Here is a 16,565-nt window from a genome sequence, read left to right as displayed (position 1 = left end):
TATGATCTATATGCACCAGCTTGAGGGGGAGTGTTAGATATTATTAGATATAATTAGATATTATTTGATATTATGAGATATTATAGATATTGTTAGATATCTCATATTTATGTAATGGGCTTAGCCCATATGTTTATTTTCCTATATAAACATAACCCTATGTGTTCAATATACACAAGGGATTTACCCTATTCTTTCTTTTCCTTTAATAAAAAGCATATAAAAGGGTCTCCTACATGAAAGTCCCTTTATGATTATTTTACCTGTATTGGTACTATTGCATTTCTAGGCTCTGAAAATGGCACAATCAAGCATATTTTTGTTTATTTAATTAACCTTAAACTTGAATCTTATGTAATCTTTAAGATGGTAAAATATATAAAAGGGAAGCGCTCATGATAACAGAAGCACTCTGAGTATATTATTTCCTTTATTCGCAATTTCACCTTTATCTTTTTGAAAACATGTCACTCTTTATAGTACTGTTTGTTACTCATATTCTTTCCTTCGAGGGTATGCTATGAATTTTTCATGAGAGAAAACATATGGGCCACAAAAGCCACATGAATTTTGTACTATGTAATTCACTATCTTTCTTTATCTATACTGAAGTTAGTTCATCACTATTTTGGCTTTGCATTTTAAATTGCAGTGCTTTTCCTCACTCTATAAATACACATTGTTGGCTTTCAAATATTTGTCTAAATACTTTGAACACCAACATGTCGTCTAAGCAAGTTTCCAGCAACACTGTTCATCAGGAGAAGCTCTTGCTTAACCCATTTGATGTCAATGACGATCAGATGTTGGAGAAAATCGACATGACTCATTTCCATTGTGTTGAGAAGTATGATGTTGGATCTCTTTATAGTATTGCTTCAAACGTTATCAACCACTCAATTGAAATTGCTGATTTGATCAAGGTAACTTCAACCACTTCACACTCTTCTATTTACAGTGCTGTGCACATCAAACACAATCATATATATTCTCATTGAATGCAAATGATTGTGCAAAGCATTTATTGATTCCAAGCTCAACTTATCTAGTGTATTGGAATGATCAATTTGTTATCTATGGATTGTATGTACAATTTTGGAGACAAAAAATCAGGATCTGAATTGCATTTTTTATCCCATTGTTGAGATATTTGTGTCTGTCCAACATCACTACATCTTGTAAAAGGGAGAAACTAAATCCAATGTTCCAATGTTCATTGCAAAGTATTTTTTAATAATGTCACACATGTCTACATATTCAACTAATCAGTAATGATTTGTATGTGACTTGCAAATGATTGTAAGTTCTTTTAAGTATTTTCAATTTTATGTACAGGAGAATGGCCAACAAATTGAACAAGTCAGAGAAGAAAAAGATCCATTAAACACTTTTCCTCGACTCCCTACCTTGAAGCGAATTTCTTGTCAGGTAAAGGCAGAATTAAATTTAAAATTTCTTTCAAAATAGTATGAAGTTATTTAACCATGAGTTAACTCTGATTTTTCAGAACAACTAATGATTTCTCTGAATTAAAAAGCATACATTTCTACAATACATAATAAATAAACTCATCAAAGTAGAAATACTCAAAATGAAGCATCAAATAATATATGGTAACAATTTTGGGTGTTGAAACTAGCACTTACAGAAAAAAACAGAACACAGTTTCTTGTTCAGATTGAAATTGATTAAGTTTATAAAAGACTGAGATTTAACACTTGGTAGCAGATGATTTGCACGGCTCGTGGAGAGCAATATGCTCATCAAACAACAATGTTGATCCTTAAACAGCTGAGAGATTATTCCTGGGATGCAAAAGCAGTGATAGCTCTTGCAGCTTTTGCCCTTGAGTATGGAAAGTTTTGGCAACTTGCCCCTATTCATCGAGACAAACTTGGAAAATCATTGGCAGAGTTGAATGGACTTCGTAGCCTGATGGAAAACCTACAACAACTAGCTAACTTCAACAATTTGGTGAAGAAGGTGATGCAAGTAGTTAAATGCATCACTGATTGGAAGAAGCTCATTACTGGAGAGTATAACATAAAGGATGTGCCTTCTATAACCGACACTTTGCATGAGATTCCTGTTCTTGCCTACTGGACAATTAGTACCTTGGTCACTTGTACTAGCCACATTGATTTCTTGGGTGACAAGTAAGCTTCTTTTATTAACTCAAAATAATGTCATGCTATAAGACAGATCAACAACCAAATTTCATCTTGCCAAGCCAAATCAGTCACATAGATTGTATGATATCATTTGACACTATTAATTACAAAATAAAAAATCGAAATATTATATTTTGTGAGATTGAGAGCAAGCCATGATATAGAGTTGCGTCTTGATATTACAAATTGGTCGTGAGTTCGAATCCAGAACCAAGCTCTATGCAAGGTTCTTATTGTTAATGGTGAGATTTCTCTTTACAACTTCTTCCAAAATCCTTTTTAGTAACTCCCTTTATTATAGGATTAGAGAACATGAGCCACTTTCCAATCATTATTAAGAAGTGAACTTTAAGTCTAATTCAACCTTAGAAAATTAGCTTATAAGGTGAGGTTTGCATCCACTTATATACTATGAAAGATCTTTATCTCTAGTCGATATGGAATCTCTAACAATCATACCACTCCAAAATCTTCTTTGATACAAATCTCCATTCAATAAGGGAGAAAGACAAAAAGTGAAGTTAAGGGAACCAACAAAAAGAATGGCGTGTTAATTGTCGTGTTAATTATTGACATGAGAGGATCCAAATCTGCTATATGTATATTAAAATTTTGTATAATGACTCGTAATTGCAAATGCTTGGATTCAGGGGTTATAGATATGACTTATCCAAATTTGACTATAAGCTGGACTACATTCTCAAAAATTTCAAGGAGCATCAGGAGAAGTGCAACACACAGATAGGTTAAATGTGTTCAGTGCTTTTGCAAATCTTTTATATGAACATTAGAAGCATGTTTCCCTTAAATTCTCTGAACTATTAAAGGTGATAAATTGAACTACAATAGGGTATAGAGGTAAATGTTCTTTGTGTTGATCGCAGGGCGAATAGAAGATTACTCAAAGCGCAAGGATATTATATACAATTCCACTGAATCTGACATTGTAAAACATTTGGAAGCTCTTATTATCCCTACTGATCCTCAGGATCCAAGACCTGTAGTGTATAATGTTCTTACTGCAAAAGAGGTATCAATTAAAGAAATGTCTTAAAATATTCTATCTTCACTGCTACTATTTTTGTTATACTTTAGTATTAATCGAATGTATATAGAAACTAAAAAGATGATGTCTTTAAAAGTAAGAAATAAAAGTTAAAATAAAGATAATGAGTGATTAAACTCAGTGCAAACAAAGGGTTTAATCATTAAAGTATCACAGTTTTGAGTAAAATAACAAATTCATTGTGCATTATTATCTCCTTGACTTCTATACAGGTTGGAATTGGAGTGTTTAAGAACAAGCATGTCTTGTTGTTCATTTCGGGCATTGACAACATTGAATATGAGACTCAGCTTTTAATATCAATTGATGGTAAATTGAAGGAAGAGCCAAGAGAGGTAGAAGGTTACATGAAAGATGATTTCAGTATTTTGTGGATCCCCGTTGTGAGTGTTTGGGATGAAGAGCAAAGAAAAAAGGTAGAAAATATTACTGAGGTTGGGTGGTATGTGGTGAAGGAATTCAATTTCCAAACAGGTATTGATCTTATCAAAGAGGTATTCAACTACAAGGGTAACCCCATTATCTTGCTGATTAACCCCCGGGGTAAAGTGGAAAACTTTGATGCAAAACAAATTATTTCCATGTGGGGGATTGAGGGATTCCCTTTTAGAACCTCTGATCTCATTCGACTTACTCTGCAATGGAATTGGTTTTGGACTGAGATGAAGAGCCTCAGTCCAACAATAAGGGAATTGGTAAGCTCTACAAACTAATGGTTGTTGTATTTGTTGCATGTATTAAGAAAGTGAATTTTAATCTTATAAAACTGGCTTATAAGGTGAGGTTTGCATCATACTATGAAATGTCTTTATCTCTAGTCGATGTTTGTTGAGCTGATCAGGCCACCTACTATCGAATCACCCATAAATATATAGTCTTACGCACGAGTTGACTGCCTCGGCGTGAGAGAATATGTTGGAGATCTCACACAGACCTGAGATATGAACTTCTTGTAGTATATAAGTGAATACAATCCTTACTTTATATCCTTACTTTATAAATAGGTTTTATAAAGTTGAGTTTGGCTTAAAATCCTCTTCTTAATAACATACATAATTCATTGATGGTTGTTTTCTCATTGTTGAATTATTCCAAATAATCTGCCACAATTGTAGCAGTGCAGTGCATCCAAACAAGTCATTTAAATTATTATATTACCTCTACATATAACACAAAATGGAATCATGTTATGATGCTTATTTACTAACTATATATTTAATTAACAGTTAAACTTCTATGGTAAATAATTTTATCTGTGTTTTTTATGTCCATAACTCAGAGCAATAGGGACTGTTACATCTTCATTTATGGAGGTAGCAACACCAAGTGGGTTGAAGATTTCACCACAGTTGTGGAGAAATTGAAAAATAATGGAACTTTCAACCTAGTGGAAACCACAATTGAGTCCTATAAACTGGGAAGCGAGAGCCCCAAGATCGTTCCACGCTTCTGGATCACCATTGACAACTTGCTTGCCAGCAGGAAACGAATAAAGAAGGGTGGTGAAGAAGTGAAAGACTCCACAACAAGAGAGATTCAGAAATTGTTGTTCCTCAAACAAGATCCAAATGGATGGGCCATTCTTACAAAAGGGTCTCACGTGAAGCTTCTAGGTCATGGTGAGGCTATGCTTAGAACTGTCATAGACTTTGAAGGTTGGAAAGAGAAATTGGACCATGAAGTGAGCTTTGATGTAGCTTTCAAGGACTACTATGAGAAATGCAAGGTAAGACTGTTCCTAAAAAATGTGAACATAGGGAGTTTGCTAATTACCCCACAGATATTCTAGCTCACTTACCATGTCCAAATAAGTGTGGACATGAAATGGAAGTAGCTTCTGTTAAATACCAATGTTTCCATGGTCATGAAACCAGTGACATTGCCTAAGACAATATGCACGCATTAAACAACTCTCACATCCTCAGTGGCTTAAATTTGTTTTCATTTCATGCATTAGACTTCTTTAAGTTTGGTTTAAATTTGATTAGTACATAATGATTTTTGTGCCTTTTGTCTTAGGTGGGTATTATTGAGTGAATTGTTTCGAAAGAGAATAAGGAAATGCTTGCGCCTGTATACGACCTTCTTACGTGGCAAATTTGATGACATGGCAAGGGCAATTTTGTCCTTTTCTTAAAAAAATAAAAATCAGTATATGCGTTTTTCCGAAAGCTTCTTTTCCTCATTTATCGACCGCTGTGGGTTCAGAGATTCTTGTGGGTTCGAAGATTCTTGCGCCTTCAATTCGGTGGTGGCTGTTGTTACCTAAGGGAGATTGCGCCTTCTGGCATTTGGTGGGCGTGCGATTTGGGGCTTCTTTGGAGGTTAGTTTTCGTTTAGGGTGTAGGATTGTAGTAGCTATGTAGGAGAGGTGCCCAGGTCCTTATGCCAATGAATTTTTTGAATTGTTCGTCAATTCATTCCGTTCCCCAATTTCACAATCATTGTTCTTTTCAATTTTAGTTTTCGTTGGCAACAATAGTTAATGTTTAGTACTTGTGTACATGGGTTGACCAAGAGTGACCGATTGTTGTGTTTCATCAGTGGTGTTAGGCTTATGTTTTTTGAATTTTGTGGAACTAGGATGATAGAACTTCATCTTTTAAACCTTAAGAATTGAAAGTTGATTTTGTTACATTTTTTTTTTTAGTTTGGGAGAATGTTTGTGCTACTATTAAACTTAGATAAGATAGGGTTTGGTGCTGAATTTTGCCTCATCAGTAGGGTTTGACTGGAAATAGTCTTTATTGGAAATGCAAACACTTGATTCATTCATGGTGTTACTTGGAAAAAAAGTAGCTTAATGAAGTAGGCGTATGAAGAAAATCCTTGGTATTCTGTTCACATTTTGACACTGAAGATTGCTGTTAATTCTTCATTTAGTGAATTTTATCTGAACAATGACACCATCTTTCTAATTCAAGGGCATTTGGAATTGAAAAGGAAGAGGATGATTAAGGAGACTGTTGAATTTACATTTGGTGGTTGGATAATTCCTGAAATAAGATAATTCAACACAATGAACTTGGGTTTTTGTTATTTACTCTACCTATTGTTATGTAATTACCCACTGAATATTATCAATAACCAGGTAGCAGGTGAAATATAATTACCAGTGGCATGCTCTGCTAGAAGATATGAGCCTTAGACATTAGTTTTAAGGAGGTTATAGGAGGTAGAATTAAATGGTATTGATTTGGTGAGAACTGAAAGTTCGGTAGTTAGTTAAATCATTGCTAACTTAGCAATTGGTTTGGTGAGTTTCCTACCTGAAATTGACTTGTAAAAGTACTGATTTCCTGTCTCTTCTCTTTCTCTATCTCCCATGCTCTTTTTGTGAAGATTCTTAAGGTGTTTAATGGTTTAAGTTTCATGTTAGATACAAATTGTGCAATAAATTGCTACATCATGTGTTAAATGGGTGTTTGCAAATTTCAATTACGGGAAACATGATCAAATGAATGTGTGCATCCTGGTAGTTTTTTGTGAATTAATTTGATCTATGAATAATGTTTAATGTAATATCATTGGAAATTCTGCTTTTTTTCTTTTTGTTCTTAGTCTACTTGTTTGTGACTACAATTTCATGACTCTTGGTTTTGCTATTCTTATTCTGAGGGTTGAATTGTCAGGTGTTGCATAGTATTGAGCCTGGTATGAGTTTGTCTTTGGCTTTTCATTCTTCAATTTATGAATTTAGCTTGTGTAGTTTCTATAACTTCCATTAAGAGCGTCTGGTATGAATTTCTCTATTAGTTTTTCTTTCTTGAATTTATGAATTCATGTTGTGTACTTTGTATAACTACTTTTAAGAGTAGCGCCTGGTATGACTTTCTTTAATTGTTGGGCTTTACAGCTAACACAAGCAATGAATGATTTGAGTAGTTTTGGACTTCATCACCAACCATATGGGTTGGAATGTGAACTGGTTTCTCTACTGTAATATTTGGAAGTGTTTCTTGTAATCTTTCGGTGTTGTGTCGAGCCTACGAGCGGGTCCCTTGGTTTTGAAAACTTTATATGTTCCTTTTTAATTTATTATGTGTGCATAGTGTACATAATGCAGGGGAAAGTTGAAAACATTTTTGTAGTCTTCCTTTGATGAAAACATTTTTGTTTTAACAACCTCTATTCATTACTTATAACCCATTGTGTTTATCTCTGAATACTCAAACAGATGTTGTACTTTATATATGTGCATTTTGTATATGTTATCTAGGTTTAGGGTTAAACTTAAAACACATTATTTCCTTGTAGTTTTGCTATTGTATACACTTAGGGTTTGAAATTGTTTACTTTGAGCCTTTATATTTCCTCGTCCATGATTGGTTCTAAATAAAACTACAAGAAACAGAATGTGTTTATTTGTGCTATCTCACTTGAAACTGGGAGATGGAAACAAAAAAATAAAACACATACATACAAAGAATATCAGCAAATAGATAAATTATCTGAGCTTCGAATAACTATATATATATATATTTACCTATAATTTCGGAGTTTGTCTTTGGTTATTCCTTTTACTATCCACAATTTCTGAACTCATCTTTAATCTGTAATAAACTAGCAGCACATAAATTCAAACATTTAGTGCAACTCTATATTCTTTTGTTTTTTTATATCCGTGCATAGTATTTTCTGCACCTATAAATAGAAACAACAGTGATCAGATTTATGGAATTCTTGGTGTTTCTGTGGATGTTATCTGTTGCCAGGAAGTTCATGAGATCCTAGAAATAATGCTGATTGCTGAAATGAACTGCTTTCATGTTTTTTGTACAACATTATCATTATTATCATCATATCAGTACAAGATAAATTAATTGAAAAAAAAAATTGTACCTAGGAAATTGTGGAACTCTCATATGATTAGGTTCCCTAATATATACAAGGGAAAGTAAAATAGCATATACTATTCGATGCATGTAAAGTATGGTAAAAATAAAACAAATAGAGAAGAAATAAATCCTGTTTCTTTAGGTGGATAAATAGTGAGGGCAGACAACACCTAGGCAGAAGTTATATATATAAAAAATCAATGTTTCTTTAGGTGGATAAATACATGTTTTTTTTTCTCAGGAGGGAGATGCAGGTGAAGTCGATGATTTGGTTATGCAGCACAAGGTCTGATTCAACAAAATCATAATTTGTGCACAACGCACACTGATTTTTGTTTTTGATGATTTTTTTTTCTTCCATTTCATATGTAGGTGTTTCGACATTATTGTAGGACAACTTTTCTGGGTGTAGTGAATAAGAGGTTAACTGATGAACAAAAGAGTTTAATTCAATCAACCCCATTTGCATGGGTAACGTTGTTGGGTGACAAGGTAAAAATGAGTCGAACCCTACTTAGGGAGTTGTGTTCTAGGTGGGTGGAGAGAAGACAAAGTTTTCTCATAAGGTGTGAAGTTGTCCCATTGTCCTTGGTAGATGTTTGTTTAGGTTTGGGGTTGAGAGTTGTGGGAGAAAAAATAGACTTGCACAAAGCAGCAGACGAAAGTCATACTAAGACTTTATTTGAAAGTAATAATGTCAATGTCAAGATGATTTTTGATGAAATTATGAAGTTTGACAATGATGGTTGCATTGAGGACTTTTGTAGATTGTACATATTGTTAGGGCTTTCAGAGTTTTTACTACCAAATAGAATGGGTATTGTTCATTCTGGGTTGTTTAGCGTTTTGGATGATTTAGGGAAACTAAAAAAGTTTAATTGGGGTTTAGTAGTTTATGAGTACTTAGTAAATAGTTTGTGTTCAGCTTCAATGTCTATTACGAACGAATCAAGTCCATCACAAATCCACATTGTTGGATGTGTATACTTATTACAGGTACTTTGAAATGTTTATGTTTATATAATTTAGTTCATATGCGTAATTTATTTCATATTTTATTGAGCATGATTGAAATTTTTAATATTCATGGTATATAGATATGGGCATTTGAGCATTTGTTCTCATACAAGACAAAAGTGCATCCCAGAAGAATAAAATTTCCTAGAATTTTGAATTGGATGGACTTTACATTGGGGGACCATGAAATTGCATATGCGTTGGAAAATAATTTGGTAAGGCATAATTTTAATTCAAATATGTAGGGAAATATTGTTGTTGATGATGTAATAATGCCTTGATTTATGTTTTCACTGTTATTTACATAATTAGGTTATTGTTCATTTGCCTGTGTCCAAGGAAGAGTTTGAGAATGTAATTGTAAAAGAAGCCTTTGAAGAAGGTCGACGTGCATGTAACATCCCCAAACCAACAAAAGATGATGTTGGTAAAATGCTTAAAGAAACTGCAGAAATGGTTCATCAAGCTAAGGAACAGGATTATTTGATTACCAATGTTGAGAATGTTGTGAAGCAATTAAAGCTATGCAAAAGTGAAATGCACAAGTCTGTTCCAGAAGATTGTCCCTCACCTGTACTTGAACCGTTGTCAGTGGATTATAAATATAGGGAAATGAATGACTTGAATGATATTGATGCAAGACAACATGAACAAGAAGATGGGGGAAATGAAAAAGATGAAGAAAAGGTGCCAAATGAAGAAAGTAACATGATATCACGCATGAAACGTGAACCCAGAATTCGGGTCAAGGCTCGTATTTTGAAATCACCTTGGATGATGTATTCCAAGAAAAGAATGAAGTGTTCGTAGTTCTATATGACTGATTGTGTTATTAATTTTAGTATGCTTTTGGGACATTGTACTATTACACATTAAATATTTTATGTTTTAACTGATATTCATAATTTGAACAAGTACACAATTTAGCAAAATTACTGTCTTAGTCATTACAGATTGATTGTCTATTAATATTTATTTTGATGTTAATGTAAAATTGTATATTTATTTACATGTCATATGTTTATGTTGTTTTATTGGCTATGACAAAGTAATTGTATGCATCATTTTTAATTATGACAGTGGTCATAAAATGTGGTGATCCCTGTGTACATAAGTGGTGATCACAATATAACTTTGTGACCCATTAACGAATTGTGGAATTTTTTAACTGGGTATTTTGGAGAACCAAGATGAATTGATGGACATGTTAGAGGTGAGCGGATGGTCCTAAGGTTATTTTTGCATTCTCAGTTGGTCACGAGTGATATGGTGGTCATTGGGATTTCTTCCATAATAAGTGGGGATGGGGGAACCAATAAGTGGTGATATGAGTAATAGTTTTTGCACACACCACATAATGTTTCTGAATTTCACTTAATTTGGTCCAGGCTTTACCTTTTTAACTACGACAGTAGTCACAGTATGTGGTGATCCCTGTGTACATAAGAGGTGATCCCAGTATAACTTTCTACCCCATGCATGAATTGTGGAATTTTTTAATTGGGTATTTTGGAGAACCAGGATGAATTGATGGACATGTTGGAGGTGGGTGGATGGTTAACCTATGATAGTTGTTAAGGGAATTTGTCGTAAGAGTTAATAAAATAGCAAACGTCAAAATTCAAGCTTTAACTCACATAATTAATAAGCATCATGTTCATACAATGACTTTAAAAGTTACTAATACATTTTCATGTCATACAATGGAAAGCAGTCGTGGTCATAAACAATCTCTTCAGCTTTTGTTTTCGCGATTTTCTTCCTCATTCAAAAATCTTAAATACTTTGCATCTGATAATACATAAGGCAATGAAAATATAAATAACAATTGTGATATTATATACATAATGGCACATATGTAAACTTATCATGGTCTACATGTACCTAGAATGGGTGGAACGCGTATGACTGGCTTGGAAGCACGAATTAGTTCTTCAGTTGGTGGACATATGTCAAATTTGGAAACCTAATTATTGTCAATATGTTACTACAACAATGTAAGAAATTGTAAATTTATGTCATTTTAGTGAAATACCTTAACAATATTATTGACCATTATTTGAAGATAGAAGGCTCTTCGATCTGGAGAAAAAATCTTGACCTAAAAGCAGAAATGTTAGAAAATTCAAATACAATAAAATTGTGTTAAACAACATATGATTCAGATGACATACTTTTTTCAAGACTAATACTGATCCTACAACGATGTCAGCTCCAAATTTTGTATCAATTAACACTTTTTGGTGAACACTTGCGCTTGCTATCCCTTTTGGATCCTGTAATGCATATGTTTTGAACACAATTTTAGTCTGAAATGCATCAGTTTTACATGAAGAACAATAGTACATAACATACCTTTAAACTTATGGACATGCATCCTATTACGTTTCGATGGCAAGATTTGACGACACAAGTCAACAATGGCAATATAGTTGATTGTTTGATGTCACTCAAGTATGAGAGTTGGCCACAATCATGTCCATCAATTACTCCTTCAAGGTAATCACGTAAAAATATAAGTTTGGTTATAAGTGTAACACAAAATTTGCAAAGAAGATGAACATTACCATGAAATTGAAGAAATTGTTCTGCCCACCTCCATGGATTGGAGGTAAAATCACGCCGATGACTTTCGTCACCTATGCAATTTATAAATTCTTGTGTGTTCACAGGGCCTTCAGAGTTGCGGTTTAGAATAACAACTTGCACATGACCTGTAGGTCCAGGTATTACATTTGTGTTGGAATTGCATTGTCGTATAAATGATGCAATATCAGTTGTATCAATATCAAGACCCTCCCATTCTTCCATTACAAATTGTTTTCTCCAAGAATGAATGTTGTATGAAGTTGATGTTAGAAGATAGAAAAGTAGGAATTGGTTAAAATCTATGAACATGACACTTGGTCATTAGTATCTATTGTCATCAATTCATATTAAATTATTATTATGGCAAATGAACTTTTTATGTAAAGTACTTTTGAATTCATATTACATTATTATTTTATTATTCTTTCATTATCAGTGAAGTTTTCCGTGAAGTGTTTATTAAATTTAATTTTATTATTATTATTTTATTAATAATGTATGATTTCTTTTCTTGAACTGTATTTGATTTCATATTATATTATTACTATTTTATTAACAATAATAAATGAAAGTTTGATGTGTAAAGTGTAATTACTATTAAATTAGTATTAATTTATTTGTATCTGAATAATCTTTCCACCGAAGGTATTACCATTGGCTATGTGCACTTTTTTACTTTATGATTTGATTGATTGAAAAGGCAAAGACAAGTAAGGAAAAAAGTTTCTTTGGAATCACTACTGTACAATAACTACGTTACTATGACTCCATTAATTCCTTGAAGTGCTTCCTTTATTACATATACCCACAACAAGGACGGTGGTGGAATGCTTCCATTTACTCCATTAACACTTTCTTTCAATACAAACCTACAAGAAGGTGCTTTTCAACCTTTGCATTCAATGTGAACCTCATTTTCAAATGCTGTATTCAATGGATTTGGATACTTCTTCACCTACACATTCAATACCTCCATCCAAAGTCATGGTTTTTCATATTTTTTTCCATTTATTACAGTTTTGATATGTGAGTAATACCTCATCCTTGTTTTATTATACGATGTGGGATAATGTTGTTTTATTTAGTAAAGAATGTAGTATATTAATACTTACATAGAAGAATGTTTTAAAGATTGTAGACTTTGAACAAAATGGAGAATATTTATTTGTCTTCTTACTTGTTTTATTTTACTTTGAATAGCATACAAGGTGGAAAATTATTCTTTAATTTATTTTACAATGTAGTATATTAATACTTGCATCCAATAATGTATTTAACAATCCAGAACATTAACGAAATGGAGAATATTTGCCTTGATGAGATATCCTTGTTTGAAGAATGAGAGACTTCTAACACAGTTAATTGCAAAGGAATTAATAATGATGATGACTTGGTTCCTATAGTGGGCATGTGTTTTGATAGTGTTGATAGTGTTAAAAATTTTTATCGACAATATGTCATTTCAAAGGGTTTTGGCATCAGAACACGAAGTTCTAAGAAAGGACCGGACAAAGAGCTAAGGTACTTTAGGTTGATGTGTGCATGAGTCGGAAAATATGTGTCGCCTATTCCGACGGAAGTTAATATCCAACCAACTCAAACAATTGAATGTCCAGCTCGAATAATTATTGGGATAAAAAATGGAAAGTGGTATATTATGTTTGTGCACGAAGAACATTCGCATGACCTTAGTCCAACAAAGTCACGATTGTTTCAGGGTAATAGAAGAATCAATTTACACACAAAGAGGGTGCCTGATATGAATGACGATGTTGGGTTACGAATTAATAAGAGTTTTTATTCGTTTATTTCAGCAGCTGGTGATAATCTAGAATTTGTTGAACGAGATGTGCGAAACTATGTCGGGAAACAAAGGAGGGTTTTAGGAAAGGAAGGACATGGGAAAGCATTGTTAACTCATTTCTCTCATATGAGGGAGCTTAATCAGCACTTTTTCTTTGACATTGATTTTGACATTAATAACCGCATCCGTCACATTTTTTGGGCAGATGCACGAAGTCAGGCAACGTGGGAAAGCTTTGGGGATGTTCTATGTTTTGATACTACATATTTGACTAATAAATATGACATGTCATTTGCACCATTTGTGGGTGTTAATCATCATGGCCAATCTATTTTGTTGGGTTGTGGACTACTATCTTCAGAAGACACAAATGCTTTTGTTTGGCTATTTCAAACTTGGTTGCGATGTATGTCAAATAGGCCACCTAAAGGCATTGTGACTGACCAATGCAAGGCAATGCAGAATGCAATTGAATTTGTGTTTCCTAATGTAAGTCACAGGTGGTGCTTATGGCATATCATGAAGAAAATACCTAAGAAGCTACAAGGCTATGGTCAATATAAACAAATCAAACATGCAATGAAGACCATAGTGTATGAGTCCACCAATGTTGATGAATTTTTGTCGTCCTGGGAAAATTTCATTACTGCATATGATTTGAGTAACAATGTTTGGTTGACTACCCTATTCGAAGAACGACAACGTTGGGTGCCATGTTTTCTTAAGAATTTTTTTTGGGCAGGGATGTCAACAACACAAAGGAGTGAGAGCATGAACGCCTTTTTTCATGGCTATATCAATTCAATGACCACACTCCAACAATTTGTACATCAATATGACAATGCACTACAAAAAAAAGCACAATTAGAATGTCAAGCAGACTTTGCTTCATTGAACACCGTTATTCCTTCCACGTCCTAGTCTAGCATCGAAAGACAATTCTAAATGGAGTACACACATGCCAAATTCAATGAAGTGCAAGTAGAATTTAGATTGAAAATGAATTGTGTTTCTCATAATGTGTTTGTTGAGGGACAAAGTTCTCGGTTCGATGTTGTTGAAGAGTCCTTTTGTAATGAAAGAACTAAACACATGAACTTTGAAGTGTGTTTTAACCGGGATAACCTTGATATTTCCTGCACATGCTTGTTATTTGAGTTTAGGGGAATTTTGTGTCGACACTGCTTGGTTGTTCTTGCACAGGAAAAAGTGGCACAAGTACCAATGAAATATGTGTTGAGCAGATGGAGTAAAAATCTTCGTCGAAAACACACCTACATAAGAGCTTCATCTGGGATGAAAGACAATGATCCAAAAATTCATAGATATGACGGGTTGTGCAAGAAATTTTATGATATAGCTGAACTTGCAAGTGCCTCAACAAGTGCAACAAAACAATTACATAAGCGTCTTGATGATTTTCTGGCCAAAGACATGGATAATCAACAAACTTATACAATTGTGACCCAACCAGTGTTGTCTGGCATTCCTCCACCACCGATGTCACCTAATCGTATCACTTTGAATATGAACAGGGAAGTTCGTAGCCTCATTGTTGTTAAAAGAAAGGGACGTCCACGATCTACACGAAAGAAGTCATGGACTGAGAGAGGTCCTCGAGTAAAAACTTCATCTAGTACACACCAAGTTGCCATTATGCGTAATTCGGTTAGTGCAATGCCAAACTTTGTCCACATTTGAATCTAAATTCTGAGTTGAAGTATCACATTTATGAATGCAATGGAATATCACATATACGAAACATATTATAGCCCAACTATTTTGGAATTAAATTTTTTCATTTCTCTTATAGGAGAGGCATGAACAAAGAAATTGTGTAGATGTTCCTTCTCGGGTGTGTGTTGAAAGTGAAGTGAATGTGAACACATGCATTGGGATAACACATGCAAGTGAAGGGGTTTCTGTAAGTTATTGTTGTTGTTATAAGTGTGAAAGTTTGTTTAATGTTTTCGCTTCCTTCTTTCAATTGTTTGCAATTGTAGGTTCCAATCGGAGCTTCAATAGGATTCCTTTCGCTTTTGACATCATTGGATAATAGTGTAAATAATTCACAGCATTCAAGTGCAGCAGAATTGAATAGGTTTGTACATTAAAAATTGTTCTTGTGTTATGTGGAACCTAGTACAATTATTTTACACTTAACTTACACCTCTAAGCATGTTGATTTCCTTGTATGCCATAATTTAAATTGACATCACAACGTTACAAGTTCAAACTTTTGGAATGATATTAACAAAGGATTTGACATTGTGACCAATCTGTCATGCATTTTTATTTAGTTTGCAATTGTGGTGTCTTATTGTGTATCCCACCTTTTGAAATGGGATGTCAATGCTTACAACAATCTTGTTTGATATGAACTTTGTCAATGATAATATTTGTAAGAAAATTGTTATATTCGTGAATGGGGCAGAAAGTTATATTGTGATCACCACTTATGTAGACAAGGATCACCACATACTGTGAGCACTATGACAGTTAAAAAAGTATAGCTTGGACCAAAATTAAGTGAAATTCAGAAACAATAGGTCTTTTGTACATAAACTGTTACTCATATCACCACTTATTGGTGCCATCATCCCCACTTATTATGGAAGAAAACTCAATGACCACCACATCACCCGTGACCAACTGGGAATGCAAAAATAACCTTGGGACCATCCACCCACCTCCAACATGTCCATCAATTCATCTTGGTTCTCCAAAATACCCAGTTAATCCACAATTCGTGAATGGGGCAGAAAGTTATACTAGGATCACCACTTATGTACACAGGGATCACCACATACTGTGACCACTGTCAGTTAAAAAAACTAAAGCCTGAACAAAATGATGTCAAATGCAAATACATTATCAGGTGTGTGTGCAGAAACTATTACTCATATCACCACTTATTTGTGCACTCATTCCCACTTATTATGGGAGAAAACCCAATGACCACGACATCACTTATCACCAACTACAAATACAAAATTAACCTTACAACCATCCACCTAAAACTTATGTTTATATATGTGTGTACACACTATTTTAATAAACCAAGGGCAACGTTCACAATA

At 33.8% G+C, this 16,565-nt stretch overlaps 3 protein-coding genes across 4 annotated transcripts; 2 read left to right on the top strand and 1 right to left on the bottom strand.

Annotated features, from left to right (window-relative positions):
• The first annotated feature begins 705 nt into the window (after positions 1–705).
• Positions 706–10,039, top strand: LOC137831048 (protein SIEVE ELEMENT OCCLUSION B-like). Of its 2 annotated transcripts, XM_068638555.1 has the most exons (11): positions 706–923; positions 1,336–1,428; positions 1,729–2,156; positions 2,822–2,916; positions 3,056–3,201; positions 3,450–3,932; positions 4,517–4,963; positions 8,317–8,361; positions 8,448–9,071; positions 9,173–9,307; positions 9,405–10,039. In XM_068638555.1, the coding sequence occupies exons 1-11, from the start codon at positions 723–725 to the stop codon at positions 9,900–9,902; spliced, it is 3,195 nt and encodes a 1,064-aa protein (XP_068494656.1). In that variant the 5' UTR covers positions 706–722; the 3' UTR covers positions 9,903–10,039. The 2 variants fall into 2 exon arrangements, with proteins under 2 accessions (XP_068494656.1, XP_068494657.1); XM_068638556.1 differs by lacking the exon at positions 4,517–4,963.
• Positions 10,040–10,827: 788 nt separating this feature from the next.
• LOC137833323 (uncharacterized) lies at positions 10,828–11,903 on the bottom strand. The gene is made up of 5 exons (XM_068641680.1): positions 11,448–11,903; positions 11,285–11,368; positions 11,128–11,193; positions 10,977–11,058; positions 10,828–10,883 (listed from the first exon to the last, which is right to left on the bottom strand). Exons 1-5 carry the CDS (start codon positions 11,901–11,903, stop codon positions 10,828–10,830), a joined length of 744 nt encoding a protein of 247 aa, XP_068497781.1.
• Positions 11,904–13,440: 1,537 nt separating this feature from the next.
• LOC137833322 (protein FAR-RED IMPAIRED RESPONSE 1-like) lies at positions 13,441–14,406 on the top strand. Its single transcript, XM_068641679.1, has one exon. It carries the CDS (start codon positions 13,441–13,443, stop codon positions 14,404–14,406), a length of 966 nt encoding a protein of 321 aa, XP_068497780.1.
• Positions 14,407–16,565: the final 2,159 nt, after the last annotated feature.

Source organism: Phaseolus vulgaris, chromosome 6 (genome assembly GCF_000499845.2).
Source record: "Phaseolus vulgaris cultivar G19833 chromosome 6, P. vulgaris v2.0, whole genome shotgun sequence".
NCBI lineage: Eukaryota > Viridiplantae > Streptophyta > Magnoliopsida > Fabales > Fabaceae > Phaseolus > Phaseolus vulgaris.
This window is presented reverse-complemented; position numbering and strand designations above follow the sequence as displayed.